The 18,101-nt window shown below is 39.5% G+C and overlaps 1 protein-coding gene across 4 annotated transcripts in view; it reads right to left on the bottom strand.

The window, feature by feature from the left end:
- CLASP1 (cytoplasmic linker associated protein 1) overlaps positions 1-18,101 on the bottom strand; it is a 308,815-nt gene that overhangs the window by 92,315 nt on the left and 198,399 nt on the right. For 2 of the 4 annotated variants that reach the window (XM_057301389.2, XM_063595126.1), the window contains exons 19-21: positions 17,294-17,464; positions 15,422-15,469; positions 25-129 (exon numbers count right to left, since the gene is read on the bottom strand). In XM_057301389.2, the coding sequence (XP_057157372.1) occupies positions 25-129; positions 15,422-15,469; positions 17,294-17,464 (324 nt within the window). Of the gene's footprint in view, positions 1-24; positions 130-14,911; positions 14,936-15,421; positions 15,470-17,293; positions 17,465-18,101 lie in introns of all 4 variants that reach the window. The other 2 variants (XM_057301390.2, XM_057301388.2) reach the window with 2 other exon arrangements.

Raw genomic sequence — 18,101 nt, forward strand, 5'->3', positions numbered from 1 at the left:
AAGAGCATAAAATATGTTTCTTACGCTGGGACTGTGAAACCACTTTAGCGCGACTGCGGCCCCGGTTATCAGGTGTAGAGGCGACGTTGGTGGCACTCCCAGAGCTTTGCCGTCTTGTGCGGATCCGACCTGGAGGACACAGCAAAAACAGCGTTTCACAACGTTTCCAGTAAGTGCCACTTCCTCAAGAAAAGAACCCATGCCCCAAAAGAGGGGCAGTGACCAGCCAACTACATGGGGAGCAACAGCTTCTGTGAGCAGATCCTCCACACGAGGTCTGCCACGTCTCCCTGTGTGTGCATACACACATGTGCATGTGATCCACACACAACTGTTCTACGAACACAGGATGAACTCCTGAGATGGAGCCATGGACCTGCAGCTGTTTAGGTTCCAGCTATTTTACTATGTTATCTCTTCAGACGAGGAAGTGATATCCATTTGAGGACATTTCCCATAATTTTTTCCAGATTAAATTTTCTTTTTTATTGTCTACAAATCTGACAAATTTCCAAAAACAGAAAATATTTACTGTCACTGTAAAAAACAAACTATAGAAAATAAGAGTAATACCAAAAAAAAACCCCAAAATAAAAAAGTCTACCTTCTTAACTCAGCCATCACAGAAGCTATAGCTCCCCAGTGAATAAATGTGTTTTTGATATGCAGCATTAAACTTCTATTTTTAAAGCATGTATGTCAGTAAGTTTCTAAGATAAAGAAAAGATAAAGCTAAAAAGAGAGATACAGCTAAAAAGAATCAGTATTAGGAGTACCTAGAGAAATGATGGCCCAAAGATAATCCAATGCTGTAGGCAGTTATGAAAAAATTACAGCAATTATTGAACCACGAAGCCATAAAAATAAAAATGAATTCAGAAACACAAAATCATCAGTGACCAGACTAGTATGATTAGCGATTAAACTTAAAAAAAAAAAAAAAATGGGCCTTTTTGGTTTCGAGGGAGCACAAAATGCCTCTCCGGCCGTAACTCAATGAGGATAGGAAAAACACAACCAACTTGAACTCCCACTGGCTTTTATGTTGTTCAAAATCACTTCTACCCCCACAAGCGACAAAGCTTACAGAGAAGTAATGCAGGAAGCAAATCCTAAAGCTTGAAAAAGTTTCAAGAAAGGAAGGTAAAGAGCAATGAAAGAAAGCTGGCATTAAAAAAATAATAAAACTAGTTAAGAATCAATGACTTTTCAGTTTAAGGAAAAACTTATACATAAACTCTATAATCTATACAGAAGTGAAAAGCTATACCATTTACTAACAACTATATATGAGTCCATTCAGAATCCTCACAGCATATGAAGTAATTACTCCCATTTTACAGATGAGAAAACCAAGAAACAGGGAAATTAATTAATTTGTTCAATGTGACACTACTGGTTTAGATACCTGTGCCTGGCTGACTGGGAAGCCTATGAGTGATGACCTCTGATTTTCCTAAGGAAGTCACTGAGCTAAATCAAGGCAATCACAAAGGCAAAGTGAACATGAAAAAAACAACTGAATTTAAATTCTTAAACTCATTATAAAATATTTAGGTCACAAAAAGATTTTTTAAATGAACATGTATACTCATTTAGCTTAAAAAATAAAAACTCTCTTTGCTAACCCTCTCGTATTCTACTTTCCCCCAACATTTGGTAACATGATCCTAAACCCAGTGTTCAGCATTCCCTTGTTTTTTTGTTTTTTTGTTTTTGTAAATACATGTTTTCACAACCAATAACTGTGTGGTTTTGTTTTACATATTTAGAACGTTTTTAAATTATAACACAAGGTCTATATTTTTCTAAAGCTTACTATTTTGCTAATATTTTATTTGAAAAGTCACTTATGTATGGATAAAGAACGGATATACTTTATTTTTTCCATATAACTAACCAATGTTGAAATAAATTTACTTAACGCTTTTCTTACTGATTAAAATGCCACTTCATTGTTTATCAAGCAGCACTTATGTGTGTCTGGGTTTCTCAGCCTTCTAGTCTGTCCCACTAGTCAATGTGTCCATACCTACACGACATCACAATACTGTGATTAGCTTTTTATTAATTAATTAATTAATATATGAGGCAGAGTCTCTTTCTGTCGCCCATGCTGGAGTGCAGTGGTGTGTGACCTCGGCTTACTGCAACCTCCACCTCCTGGGATCAAGCGATTCTCCTGCCTCAGCCTCCCCAGTAGCTGGGATTACAGGAACATGCCACCACACCTGGCTAATTTTTGTATTTTTAGTAGAGTCAGGATCTGACCATGTTGGCCAGGCTGGTCTCCAACTCCTGACCTCAAGTGATCCACCCGCCCTGGCCTCCTAAAGTTCTGGGATTACGGGCAGGAGCCACTGTCCCCGGCCTGTGATTAGCCTTTTTAAAAAGACATCCTGCTAATTGGCAGGACAAGTAAATTCGCCTTTTCCTAAGCCCTTTGCTGTCTTCCATATGTATGTGCAGACACAATAACAACGCCTGTTGAAATGTTGACTGGCATTATGTGAAACTCTGGGTTAAGGGGAAAAGCTTTATAATATTGGTCTTCTCATTCATTGTATCTTCTATGTTTATTTAACTTTTTCAATATCTTTTGATAAAGTCTGATCATTTTTTCAAAGTTCTTACTCAATTTTTATAGACTTATTTAAAGTTGCTTTATTTTTATAATTTATTAAATTATATTTTCTGTTCTTGGCAGGTAAGAATGGAATCATTATATTTTGATCTTAACACTCTAGGATTCTGCTAAACTTTTATTAATTCCGCTAATTTGTATACAGATTTGGGGTTATCTAAATAGAATAACACCCACAAATAACTCATCAGCTTATTACCCTCAAATAATTCACTTTTACTTCTTTGCCTTTATTGTGGTGTCTTGGTCATGTAATATAATGCAAAATAGAAGCAGTGAGGGTAAGCACTGTTGACTCAAACAAGATTTTAAAAAAGAATTTCTGAAATTTCACAGAAAGTATATCTGCCAACAGGTTAAGAAAATTTGGCCCAGAGCGGTGGCTCATGCCTGTAATCCCAGCACTTTAGGAGGCCAAGGTGAGCGGATCACCTGAGGTCAGGAGCTCGAGACTAGCCTGGCCAACGTGGAGAAACCCCATTTCTACTAAAAATGCAAAAATTAGCTGGGCATGGTGGCGCATGTCTGTAATCCCAGCTACTTGGAAGGCTGAGGCAGGAGAATCTCTCGAACCCGGGGCGGAGGTTGCAGTGAGCCAAGATCATGCCACTGTACTCCAGCCTGGGCAAAAGAGCAAAACCCTGTCTAAAAAAGAAAAAAAAAAAAAAAAAAGAAAATTCATTTCTGTGCCTAGTTGCCAACAATTTTTATCATAAATGTTTGAATTTTTTGATGTTTTGATCTTTTTAGATAAGAGGGTTTTTCTCCCGAATTTAAACTACATTAATAAATTTTAAAGTAATAGGTGAGGCACGGCGGCTCACGCCTGTAACCCCAGCACTTTGGGAGGCTGAGGTGGGAGGATCTCTTGAGGACAAGAGTTTGACACCAGCCTGGCTAACACGGCAAAACCCCATCTCTAATAAAAATACAAAAAATTAGTTGGGCATGGTTGTGCAGGCCTGTAATGCCAGCTACTTTGAAGGCTGAGGCATGAGAATTGCTTGAACCTGGGAGGCAAAGGTTGCAGTGAGCTGACATCGTGCCACTGCACTCCAGCCTAGGCGACAAAGTGAGACTCTGTCTCAAAAAGAAAAGAAGAAAAATTAAACCTGGGCTAAACCTACGTGGTCATGACATACACACTCACATACACAATGTTTGTAGGTACTCTGGTCATACTAGCTGCATAAAACCAGTGAGGGAAGTATTCCCTCTTTTCCTATTCTCTGAGTTTACGTAAGACTGGAATTACCTAATGTTTTTATTATTATTATTTTTTTGCATCTCCACTGATAAACTGACAATGCAATTATCCAGTCTTTGATACAACTTGTGTGCGAAACCATCTGAGCATGGCAGGAATTTTTGGAGTATCTTTTCCATTTTTATTAAGTTTATTTTGGCAGGGTGGGAATAGAACAATGAACTTTTAACTACTGATTCAAATTGTTTAATGAGCAGTCTTAAAACTACTCACATTGCTTGTTTCTTTGAAGAAACAGTTTTGGGTTTTCTTGAAACTTGGACAATTTGTTTTTGAATTGTTAACAAAGCTGTCATAGGTTTATCTTACCTTAATTTCAAAAAATTATTATTTTTTCTTTGATACAGAGTCTAGCTCTGCTGCCTAGGCTGGAGTGGAATGGTGCGATCACAGCTCACTGATGCCTCACTTCCCAGGTTCAAGCTGTCCTCCCACCTTAGCCTTCTAGTAGCTGGGAGCAGCTGGGACTACAGGTGTATGTCACTACGCCATATTAATTTTTAAATTTTCTGTAGAGATGGGGGTCTCACTATGCTGCCCAGGCTGGTCTCAAACTCCTGGCCTCAAGCAATCCTCTCACCTTGGCCTCCCAAAGTGCTCAGATTATAGGTGTGAGCCATTGTACCTGGCTTCCTATTACCTTTAAAACTCTACTGATCCACATTTATGCCTAATTTATTATTCTTAACAGTTAATTTGTACCTTTTCTGTATTTCAATTGACATTTTTCAAAAGTTTGCCTACTTGATTAGTATTTTCAAAAACTGAAATTTTGCTGGGTGCAGTGGCTCACACCTGTAAGCCCAGCACTTTGGGAGGCTGAGGCAGGTGGATTACTTGAGGCTAGGAGTTAGAGACCAGCCTGGGCAACATGGAGAGACTGTCTCAACTAAAAATGCAAAAATTACCTGGGCGTGGTGGTACATGCCTGCAATCCTCTTTTACTGGCATGAGCCACCATGCCCAACTTTAGTGTCTTTCATCAATTACAAATTTTTTTTTGCCTTTGTTACTAAATACTCTTCAACAGCTTTCTTCTACTGATCCTTTGTCTTCTATCTGTAGTCTTACGTTTTAGATTTCTCTCTTTAAATATCACATTGGGCTGGGCGTGGTGGCCCTCCCCTGTAACCTCAGCACTTTGGGAGGCCTAGGCAGAAGGACAGCTTGAGGCTAAGAGTTTGAGACCAGCCTGGGAAACATAGCAAGACCCTGTCTCCATTTAAAAATAATAAAAAATAAATATTATATTGCTAGAGCTTTAAAATAAATCAAGCGTGACAATCTTTCTCATTTAACCACAAAGCTTGGTTTATTTGACTTTATTTTTACTTCTTTTTCTTTTTTTCTTTTTTTGAGGCAGAGTTTCGTTCTCGTTGCCCAGGCTGGAGTTCAATGGCGCAATCTGGGCTCACTGCAACCTCTGTGTCCCGGGTTCAAGTGATTCTCCTGCCTTAGCCTCCCGAGTAGCTGGGAATACAGGCATGTGCCACCACGACCGGCTAATTTTGTATTTTTAGTAGAGACGGGGTGTCTCCATGTTGGTCAGGCTGGTCTTGACCTCCCAACCTCAGGTGATCTGCCCGCCTCAGCCTCCCAAAGTGTTGGGATTACAGGCGTGAGCCACCATGCCCGCCCTATTTTTACCTTTTTATATGCATGCTTTTGTCTTGATTTTTCATTTTCCTTTTATCCTCCCCTTGGTTTCCTTCTTTTGGCTTAATTTTTTAAAGATGCTTTACTATCTTTAAATAATATTATGAAAAACGCAGCCATTAAATCACACTTTAGAGGAGATACAGTAATTTTAAGGGCTCCCTCCTTTTAAAATTAAACCTCTTTGAGATAATTATAGATTCCTATGCAGTTTTAAGTTTTAAGATTCCTGTGTGTTCTTTATGCAGTTTCTCTCAATGGTAACATCTTACAAAGCTATAGTATAAAATCAGAAACAGGACATGAACACTGATATGCTCCACCCTTCCTATTCAGACTATTCAGATTTCCCTGTTTTCTTTGCAGTTAATCTTTGGCTTTCCTTTGTAGGTAGTTTCTTTTTCTAGTGGCTTCTGTGCCTTTCGTGTTGTGCAATTTTACTTTTTTTTTTTTTCTTGAGACAGAACTTTACTCTGTCACCCAGGTTGGAGTACTGTGGCGTGATCTCAGCTTACTGCAATCTCTGCCTCCCAGGTTTAAGTGATTCTCGTGCCTCAGTTTCCTGAGTAGCTGGGATTACAGACATGTACCACCACACCTGGCTAATTTTTGTATTTTTAGTGGAGACAGGGTTTTGCCATGTTGGCCAGGCTGGTCTCAAACTCCTGTCCTCAAGTGATCAGCCCACCTCAGCCTCCCAAAGCATTGGGATTAAGGCGTGAGCCACCGTACCTGGCCTTACTATGATATGTTTAACTGCAGATTTTTTATTTTTGTCTTACTTGGAATTTATTGGGTTTCTTCAATCTGTGCTTTAGTGTCTTTTTTTTTTTTGGGACAGAGTCTCACTCTGTTGCCCAGGCTGGAGTGCAGTGGTGTGACCTCGGTTCACTGCAATTTCCACCTCGCGGGTTCAAGCATTTCTCACACCTCAGCCTCCCAAGCAGCTGGGACTACAGGTGCGAGCCACCATGCCCAGCTAATTTTGGTATTATAAGCAGAGACGGGGTTTCACCATGTTGGCCAGGCTGGTCTCAAACTCCTGGCCTTCAGTGATCCACCCACCTCAGCCTCCCAAAGTGCTGGGATTATAGGCATGAACCACTGTGCCCGGCTTTAGTGTCTTTCATCAATTATGAAGAATTCCCAACCATCATCTCTTCAAATATTGTCTCTGCCCCATTCTCCCTCTTCTTCTTAAACTCCCATTAGACATGTTAAATTTCTTTACTATCTTGCATGTAACTTAACAACTCTGTCATATTTTCTAACTCTGTACTACAGTCTGGATAAGTTCTTCCTAGCTTTCTTAATTCATGAGTTCTCTCTTCAGTTACATTGATTCTACTGCTCAATTTACCCATGCAGTTTATTTTTATTTTTTTCAGACAGGGTCTTGCTCTGTTGTCCTGACTGGAGTACAGCGGTTATGATCACAGCTCACTGCAGCCTCAACCTTCTGTGCTCAAGCGATCCCCCTGCCCCAGCCTCACAAGTATCTGGGGCTACAGGTGTGCACCACCATGCTTGGCTAACTGTAAAAAAAAATTTTTGGTAGAGATGGGGTCTCACTATATTGCCCAGGCTTAACTCCTGGGCTCAAGCAATCCTCCTGCCTCGGCCTCCAAAATTCCTAAGATTACAGGTGTGAGCCACCGTGCCTGACCACTTTTTGATTTTAATAATGTATTATATTTTCATTTCTAGAAGTTCCATTTGCTCTTCTTCAAAATCTGCTTGGTCATTCTTGATAGCCTCTTACTCCCTTTCTACAATTTCACTTTATTTCTTTAACTGTTAAGACAATGAAACGATCACTTTTCTTGGAAATTTATGGGAATTCTTTAAGATCTAGATTAAAGCTGAATTATTCCAAAGAAGACCTCTGATTTTGTTTGTGTCCTGTGGACACAAGTAATCCACAGCCAACTTAAAATGATTTATCTATTTGGGTTTTTCAGACTACAAAGGTAACGTAAACTCTGACCAGAATCCTGCATCAGGATTTTGGTTGCACATTCTCGAGGGAGATTATTTTCCCCCTCTAACCAGCACGAGAGTTAAGATGGGCAAATTTCTCTGTTGTTCTTTTCAGTTTAGTAAGGTTAACTTTTTGTTCACTAATGATGATGCAGGTCTTAAATGGACTTGGGCTTTCTGTCCTTTATGTCCTGCACAATCATCACATCAAATGCCCAAGGACCCCAGGGTTTAGCCAAAAGCCTCAGGGTGACGGCCAGCATTGACCCTGACATACCAGGGCTCCTGCCATGCTTAGGTTTGAAGCTGTGTGGATTCACTGCTTCTACTCTAGAATAGTAATGTATTCTCAACTGGGAGGATTATTCTGGCTACTAAGTTGTATATATCCTTAAAAAATGCGAGTTTATTTCTTTTAAACACTTTAGTTATTTTACATTTTGTAACAGATCCTTAAGTCCTTAAGGGTACATTCTGTTTTTATTCTTTTTCTCTGCTGCCTCTCACTCATAATGGATGTAACACAGAGTATGAACTCTTATTTCACTGATTTCCATCTGCATGAACCCCGAGGAATTAGATTTGAGAGTAGCTTCCTCTACAGAAGTTTAATGTTTGTTCCTGGCAGGCACCCTTGGGGGCTATAAACACAAACTACTTTAATTCATTAGCTTGGAGTCTTCCAAACACCACAGGTGAAGTAAATTTAAAACCACAACTTGTGTGAGTAGACAGCTTAGTTACAAATTATGAGAAAAGATTAGGGGTTTTTTCCCCCCCTCTGTTTAAGGCAAAGTCAAGACAGACATTATATCAACTTGAAGATAAAGAGGATTTTTTGTGTTGTTTTGTTTTTCTCACCTGTCCACCTTGTCATGGATATACAGCCCCCTTGTCAATGCTGGCTTAATGCCAACTCTCAATCTTCACCTTGGGTCAGCTCAAGGTCTTGTGATCTGTGTGTCTAGCTATTCACATCAATAACTAAGCCCTTTTCTGCATCTATTGAGATAATCATGTGGTTTTTGTCTTGGCTCTGTTTATATGCTGGATTACATTTATTGATTTGCGTATACTGAACCAGCCTTGCATCCCAGGGATGAAGCCCACTTGATCATGGTGGATAAGCTTTTTGATGTGCTGCTGGATTCGGTTTGCCAGTATTTTATTGAGGATTTTTGCATCAATGTTCATCAAGGATATTGGTCTAAAATTCTCTTTTTTGGTTGTGTCTCTGCCTGGCTTTGGTATCAGAATGATGCTGGCCTCATAAAATGAGTTAGGGAGGATTCCCTCTTTTTCTATTGATTGGAACAGTTTCAGAAGGAATGGTACCAGTTCCTCCTTGTACCTCTGGTAAAATTCGGCTGTGAATCCATCTGGTCCTGGACTCTTTTTGGTTGGTAAACTATTGATTATTGCCACAATTTCAGCTCCTGTTATTGGTCTATTCAGAGATTCAACTTCTTCCTGGTTTAGTCTTGGGAGAGTGTATGTGTCCAGGAATTTATCCATTTCTTCTAGATTTTCTAGTTTATTTGCGTAGAGGTGTTTGTAGTATTCTCTGATGGTAGTTTGTATTTCTGTGGGATCGGTGGTGATATCCCCTTTATCATTTTTTATTGCGTCTATTTGATTCTTCTCTCTTTTTTTATTAGTCTTGCTAGCGGTCTATCAATTTTGTTGATCCTTTCAAAAAACCAGCTCCTGGATTCATTAATTTTTTGAAGGGTTTTTTGTGTCTCTATTTCCTTCAGTTCTGCTCTGATTTTAGTTATTTCTTGCCTTCTGCTAGCTTTTGAATGTGTTTGCTCTTGCTTTTCTAGTTCTTTTAATTGTGATGTTAGGGTGTCAATTTTGGATCTTTCCTTTCTCTTGTGGGCATTTAGTGCTATAAATTTCCCTCTACACACTGCTTTGAATGCGTCCCAGAGATTCTGGTATGTTGTGTCTTTGTTCTCGTTGGTTTCAAAGAACATCTTTATTTCTGCCTTCATTTCGTTATGTACCCAGTAGTCATTCAGGAGCAGGTTGTTCAGTTTCCATATAGTTGAGCGGTTGTGAGTTTATTGCGGCATTATTCACAATAGCAAAGACTTGGAACCAACCCAAATGTCCAACAATGATAGACTGGATTAAGAAAATGTGGCACATATACACCATGGAATACTATGCAGCCATAAAAAATGATGAGTTCATGTCCTTTGTAGGGACATGGATGAAATTGGAAATCATCATTCTCGGTAAACTATCGCAAGAACAAAAAACGAAACACCGCATATTCTCACTCATAGGTGGGAATTGAACAATGAGATCACATGGACACAGGAAGGGGAATATCACACTCTGGGACTGTTGTGGGGTGGGGGGAGGGGGGAGGGATAGCATTGGGAGATATACCTAATGCTAGATGACGAGTTAGTGGGTGCAGCGTACCAGCATGGCACATGTATACATATGTAACTAACCTGCACAATGTGCACATGTACCCTAAAACTTAAAGTATAATTAAAAAAAAAAAACTTAAAAAAAAAATAACTAAGCCCTCGGGGACAGCCTTAAAAATCAGTTCAAGCTTGCCATTCCAGTCTGTGATCCTCTTGGTTTTGAACATTTCTTTACATTTTTGGGAACGCAGCTATACAGCTTAAAGGGCCTCTGTTGTGTTAAACTCAGATATATATTTATTTTATAGGAAAAGGTGTCTTTTGTTTCATTTTGTTTTGTTTTCAGTCTATTGATTTGGCAATATTACTATGAGTACCTGTGCATGTTTTTAAAAGATGCTCTGTGGTAATTAGGGGAACAAAGTTTCAATAAATGCAACAAGCAGGCTGGGCACAGTGGCTCACACCTGTAATCCCAGCACTTTGGGAGGCCAAGGCACGAGGGTCACTTGAGTCCAGGAGTTCGAGACCATCCTGGGCAACATGGCGAAACCCCATCTCCACAAAAAATTAGCAGGGCATGGTGTTGCACACCTGTAGTCCCAGTTACTTGGAAGGCTGAGGTGGGAGGATACTTGAGCCTGGCAAGTAAAGGCGGCAGTGAGCCATGATCATGCCATTGTACTCTAACCTAGGTGACAGAGTAAGACCCCACCTCAAAATACAATAAATAAAAATAAAGCAACAAGCAGTACAAATATACTTCAGTTCTGTATTATAATCTATTAAGTGACAGAGACAAGTAGATAGATGTGAAGGGAGAAAAAAAAGTCAGCACAAGTAACAGAAAAAAAAAAAAAAAGAGGTAAAGAACTGTACAACAAAAAGAATTGGAGGGAAGGATGAATAAGATACGCATCAACAAACAAACCTAACCAGAGCAAAACCAGACCCAGAGGAAAACAAAGACTTGTAAGAGGAGCCCAAAGCCTTTGACTTTCATGGAATAAAGAAAGATCATTCATCTCATGACTTTTTAATACTGCTCCTAAGGATTCTTTTTCACTTACATTGCCATTCCTTCTAGAAAAGACTCCAAACCAGGAGAAATTCACCCTGCGTACCAAGTGTAGTTTGTAGGCCTGGTTTTCCTATCTTCTTGTTAGGCAAATGAAAAACCACTAGAGAGCCTTATGTCACTAGGGTTTTTCTGTTCCCTACGTGTTTCAAATTTTCTAGCAAATTCCCAAATTAGAGATTATAAAATTAAAAGGTCTTCAAAGTAAGTCTCTGTTCTCATCACACTGGGACGTTTTGGCATACATATCTGCTGTACGTTTCACTGCTTGGGGGCATAATTAAACCAGCCTTTACTCATACACTGACATCTTTTACAGAACCAAAACAGAGGAACTTGATCATTTCTACATTTCGCTACCTACAACTATTCTCCCCACAAGAATAATTTCCTGCCAGGCATGGTGGCTTACGCCTGTAATCCCAGCACTTTGGGAGGCTGAGGCAGGAGGATGACTTGAACCCAGGAGTTTAAGACCAGACTAGGCAACATAGGGAGACCCCATCTCTACAAAAAAATTGAAAAATTAGCCAGGCAGGCGTGGTGGTGCACGCCTGTAGTCCCAGCTACTCTGACAGACAGGGTGGGGAGCTGAGGCAGGAGGATCACTTGAGCCTGGCAGGTCAAGGGTGCAGTGAACTGTAATAGCACCACTGCACTCCAGAGCCTGGGTAACAAATGAGACCCTGCCTTTAAAAAAAAAAAAAAATTTTCCTTCATATTTTAAAAATTTAAAAGAAGCTTAACACCCTTTTACTTCTATATATAGACATGCATACTTTTTCCACCGTGTAAAAAGGACAATTATCTAGAATTCACAGTTCTTGGATAATTTTTTACATTTTATTTCCCAGTAAAATTGTACTAAAATCTAAGTTCTTTTTCCTGAACAGAAGACAAGGCTATATAATTTTTATCGTGTAATCTTAATTAAAATCACTGAAAGTTAAGTTGATATGGCTTTTGACTACATCTTAATAAACATGATTATTCCCCAAACAAACAATGGTTGTCAGCCCCACAGGCCATTCAAAGCACTGTAACTTTTCATTTAAAGTTACTTATTTTGGGAAAAATATGAATGCTTTTCCTAAGCATACTAGCTTTTTAAAAAAAGTATGAGAATGCATTCATTTACCATATGACATCTAATCATAAACTTCCTCATGTGCAACATAAAAGACATTATGTTTCCCTCATCAAAATCTCCAAAAATTACTGAACATAACATACTGAAGATAATAACCTAGAAATAAACTTTCATCCAAAAGCTGAGTTTTTCATTCTTTACAAAAAGTATTTTTCTAATTAGTCATAAATGTTAGGATTCCTTGATGTGGACAATGAATAACTCCTAAGGAATATATATTTTTCTCAATTAGTATAGTAATAAAATTGCCAGTAAACTCAAACGTACTGCCTAAATTTCTTTCTTTCTTTCTTTTTTTTTTTTTTTTGAGACGGAGTCTCACTCTGTTGCCCAGGCTGGAGTGCAATGATGGCATAATCTCCGCTCACTACAACCTCCGCCTCCTGGGTTCAAGCAATTCTCCTGTTTCAGCCTTTTGAGTAGCTGGGACTAGAGGCACACACCACTGCATCTGGCTAATTTTTGTATTCTTAATAGAGACGGGGTTTCACCATGTTGGTCAGGCTGGTCTCGAACTCCTGACCTCAGGTGATTCACCTGCTTGGCCTCCCAAACTGCTGGGATTACAGAGATGAGCCACTGCACTCACCCTCTAAATTTTTAATTTAGAGCATACAACTGTTTTAAAATCATCTTGTCTCAGAAGCTAGATTATAAAATATTTAAGAGACTTATTAATAAATTTTTTTAAAGGCCCATAATGGTTCCAAAAATGCAGGTGGAAAACTCATATTGAAAAGGCACCAAGTGACATCTCCTGCAGACTTTACCTAGAAAACCACTGTGGCTTTTCTAAACAGAACAGGCTCTCTCAGTCTCACTGCTGAAACCAACAGAACAATGGCAACCCAGAAGAGTTCAAACTCACAGGTCTTTCCAGGCTTTGACTAGCCAGTGTTGCCACAGCCTGTGCAGCCCCAGTACACAAACACTGACACTCCCTATGCTTCTTCAGCAACGGTCTCTATTGTCAGAGTCTGAGCTCTCTATAAAAAACAATTTCTCCCAGAAGAAGGAAAAACCAGAGAGTTTAGTCTCCTGGACAATAACTGAGAGGGCAATTCTGACCTTACTCAGGACTGTGGAACTGATGGAAAAAAAAAAAAAAAAAAAAAAGTTAAAAAGTCCTAGGGCTGGATGGAATCAAAGGCTGATTTCAATTCTGTTATATAGGCATAGAAATCAGGGCATTCTGGAAAAACATATAATTTCCCATGTAATGTCTTTGCTTTCCATTTCATCTACATTATTCTCTTCCACTCTCCTCCTCCCCTCCCAGTAAGGCTGAGAAAACACTCGGGATTGTTTCTTTGGGCAGGAGAAACATAAAATTACCCATATCAGCTTAAGAAATGAAGAAAATTATCAACCAGCTTCCCAATCACATCAGCCTCTGCCGTCTGCTGTCAGACATGACATCCTCATCAGGACAGAGGTTTCTTGTCCTTATTTTAATTCTGGAATTTTTTTTTTTACAAACTTGTCCGACCCTAAGAACCACCAGTGAGGCTTATTAGAAATTCAGATTCTCTAGTTCCTTCCAAACTTAATCAGCATCTTCAGGGTGAAGGACCTAAGAGTATTTTTTTAGTAAGTATCCAAGTAATTCTCACGATGTGATAAATTTAAGAAACACTGCTCTTGGGATCATGTTCACCTTCAAAAAAAAAAATCCATTCCTATCTTTCTTTTATGAGTACCTTGGAAAGTAACATATGGATTAAAAGAACTGAGCTGCACACATCAAGCTAAACCCAGCCAACTTTGCATGCTAGCCCTTTAGGGTGACTAAATAATATATGAAAATGAACTAGCTGTTCCTAATTGTTAAGTAATTATCCTGAAGGTTGGTGGGTTTAAGCCTCTATTTAGGCAGAGAAGGTTCCTCTACATTTCAATTACTTACAGCATTATCATGCATTCTATCTAGCAAAGGAATGATATTGTCTTATATGCACTTATCAAAAACCTGCAAAGACTAAAACTATGTCTAAAATTCAAAAGGTAATACAAAAATAGAAAGAGCTTCTTGAGAATGGCATAAAAAACAAAATAAAGTGGATCTGGATATGCCTATTTCTTACAGCATTACTCTATCCTCGGTGTGTAGTACAGAACATGGCACATGGAAGGCATTTAATACATGGTTGATGAGGGGATGAATGAGAGTAAATGAATGAATGGGGTGTGTGTCCGTGAGACAAATAAAAAATAGCATCATATAAGTCAGTAGTACCTTTAGAGGAGAGAAAAATATATTTTTTTATTTCTTTAAATTACCTGTTAGAAAATGTTTACCAGCCTTTAGTCTGAATAATTGACATTGAAATTTACTTTCAAAACAGAAAGGCAAATCCTGAGAGGCCCACAAAAGCACAAAAGGAAAGAAAAGGAAACAAAAGCTAAGGCAGTGCTTCAGGAGTAATAAAACCCAAGACAAGCAGTCCATGAGGACAGTAGCACACAGTGTGACATCAATGCTCCTCCCCAGAGTGTGGACTCAGCAATAAAAACCACGCGCAGCATACTTTAGTGCTAAAATTCACAAGAACAAAGACTGAACAAGAAAGGGAAGGAGAGGTAGGGCAAAAACCCAATGGCGACAGAATGAAAAGAGAGGAGGAGAAACAGCGTGCAACATCTCATGCAGGGACCTTGGTGAGGACAAGTGGGTACTGGGCAACACTCGGTGAGAACAGAGGACCAGAGAAAGTGAGACACACCTCAATCACAGAAACAAACCGCTTACCCTCCGCTTTAGTGGTAGTACCATCTTTAAGCAAATTAAAAAACAAGGGAAGGGATAACAGGGAACAGTTAGTAACATTCAAAAAATTAAAAAGCCGAATGTTATTAGCTACTAAAAAAGCAAAAGTACAATTTAAAACAAAATTAAAAGGGAAACAAGTTCAACAGCGAAGCAGAGTCTGAAGCAAGTAAGTGTGCCTTGTATTGAAATTAGCTTAACATAGCATAATGGTTTTTTTGCCTTTGGAAAATAAAACACAGACGGGCAACCCAGGGTAGTGCCACAGTTGAAAGAAAGATTATTTTTTGTTTTAGCCAACTCTCATCCTCTTAAGAGTTCCTTTTTCTTGGAAGAAAGTACCAGCAGAACAGGGCAGAGAGGAGGAACTAGAAGCTAAAATACTAAAGAGTTACCCAAAAGGCAGAGCCAAGTAAGAAGCTCAGAGAAGCTTGCTCTAGCAATGCCTATCCCAACTACACGTCCAGCAGCAAAAGCTGTCGAGCATGGTACCTGAGTCCAGGCCTATGTACTCCATGTCTTCCCTCATGTGTCTGGACTCTAGAAGTTTGGAAAAGGATCATCAGCTTTAATGCTACACTTTTGCAAAGATGTCATGTGTCAACCTAGGTAGCAACTGTAACAAATTCTCACTAGGATTGTGCTATATTTCAATTTTTTGGTGTTTTTGTTTGGGGACAAAATAAGGGAAGTTGAGGTAGAATTCTCAGGAAACAGAGAATTTGAATACTCCAGTCTCGTTCTTTGAAGAGGTTAATACTGGACTGAAAACTTATCATCAGTGCTTCTGAAGGGTCAGCTCCATATTATCATACCAAAAGACGTGAGGGCTTGTAGTCTATACCAGCCATATTCAAACACTCCATAATACAGACAGAAAAACAAAAATACTGAGGCTGATTTTTACTCACTTTTTCCAACAATGAAACAAATACTAATTACAAATACTAAAGGTGGATCTAATATACTAAAGCATAGGTAAGTACTGAAAAACTAAACTAAAATTAACAGAACTAATTCAGCATAGGAGGAAGAGTTGTTACTTCTCCTTTGCTCAATGGTTACATATGGACAACACTCCTACATAATGTTGCAATAGTTAAAAACGATTTTAAAAAGAGAGTTCTTAATGAATTTCTTCTCAATTGTTATGGGTGTATGAGGTATTTCCATAAAAACAAGACTGACTGAGCAAATGTTCCAGAACACATATCTTTCAAATTAATAATGTTCCTATCACAATCACACTTTCTTCCACCTTACAGGACAACAGTTTATAAAGAACCTTTACATAATTTCATTTTGCCTCATATATGAGTTAGGTGGCTATTATTACAAGTAATTTGCAGGTATGGAAAATAGACTTACAGATTCCACAGCCTACTCCAGGTCACAGAGCGAATAAATGGCAGACCCTAAAATCTTCTCTGGGTGCTATTTGTTCACTGTGCTTCCAATGTTCAAAACATTTTCAGAACATTAGTTTTAGAACTGACTCTGGAATTTGTCTGAAAGTTACATGAGTGGAGTTACTCAATATTTCAGGAAGTTTAAATTTTATTCATTTCCTTAAAATCTAAAGTAGAACCAATCCAGCTAAGTCCCTAGATTTTGGCTTTGAATGAATTGGCTCTTACAAAAACAAAACGAAATAAACAATTAGCCTGACACATAGTACGTGTTAAGCATCTGCTGAAAAATATGAATAGTCGATCTATCACTATGTCAGATGCTAAAAGTTTTGGAAGTAGTTTTTAAAAAACTTTTTTGGGCAATCATCAGAGTAAGGGCATGCTCCTCCCAAGGTGATACATGGAAGGACAACACTCTTTTGCACAGACATGGTTATGCTGATTCATGAGCTCATCACATTCCTTCAGATTCCTCCTGCCATTCCCCACAACCCAACCCGATTATCCCTGCCAGCTCTGGTTATATTCTCAAATTGAGAAACACCTAATGACACTGACTACCTTTGGTGAATCCCTCACTGAACCTGCTGGCTCTGCTCCCACCAGTGTCAGAGGGGGAAAAAACTTAGCTTTGACAATATGGGAGGTGGCTGGGCTTGCCATGGAGAAAGAGGAAGAGTTGAGGAAAGGACCTGCTCAGTGCCACACACCCTCCGAGCATGAGTGTACTGTGTACTTACTCAGCACTAAAACGGATGATGCATCGAAGAAAGGGACACTCAACAAGGGTGGCTGGCTGATCAGCAGCAAGTGCACGAAGCTACTTAGATTTAAATAGTAGCCCCACAACAGTGAGACTTGCCTCAATCATGGGTTTGTATTTTGCTAAGAGGTTAAGAGTCATCTCTTGCAGAGCAGTGCAGGAGGGAAAGGGTGACAGGGGTGTGGTTACCTAAGGATGCGTATGACCCTGGAGGCAAAGCTGCTGCAGAGCTGAAAGGCGTCGTGCCCGAAGATGAGGAGACTTTGGATTTGGCACTGGCTGCTGCGTTCACATCAATATCACTTCGAGATCGCTGGAGGGACCCAGTCGTTGACACAGATTTGGTACTAACTGTAGAAGCTTTAGTGATAAAGGAGGAAATATGAATAAGGACTACATAGAATTTTGAAAATACATTGCTAAAATCTGATGTTGTTTTGCTTTCCTGAAAACAAATACCAAGTTTTAACAAATGCTGGAGCATAAAAAACTGACAAACAGTTTCTCCTGGTCCCTGAAGAGAGTTCAGGCAATGCCGAAGGAAACTACAAGTGATCTCAATTGTAATGTATCAATTACATTTGTTTTCTTGTTATCGAAGACTATAAACCCCAAAGAAATGGACCATGTTTCTGCTTACTACGAAGAAGTGAAATAAGGAAAAAATGCTCACATCTAGGGCGTCTCCTCATGAAATGACATAACTGTGCCACGCCCTCTTACCTAGAGCCCTCCTCTTTCTGGAACATGCCACTCTCCCACCACTAACCACCATCACACTGCTGCAGCTGCTGCTCAAAACGCCACCAAGATGTCTTCACTGTCTCATCAAAGGATCAGAGACAGGAGGTACAGTTTGTGGCAATGTCAACATGCAGGGGAGGTGGGGAGAAAAGGTCACAGAGCTTCATTCCTAAGTCACCCCGTCAATGTTGTCCTCAGCAGCGAGTGGCCCTGACAAAGCGGAGCTCTGCTGGAGAGTCAGGGCAGGGCAGAG

This window comes from Pan paniscus, chromosome 13 (genome assembly GCF_029289425.2).
Source record: "Pan paniscus chromosome 13, NHGRI_mPanPan1-v2.0_pri, whole genome shotgun sequence".
NCBI classification, from domain to species: Eukaryota; Metazoa; Chordata; class Mammalia; order Primates; family Hominidae; genus Pan; species Pan paniscus.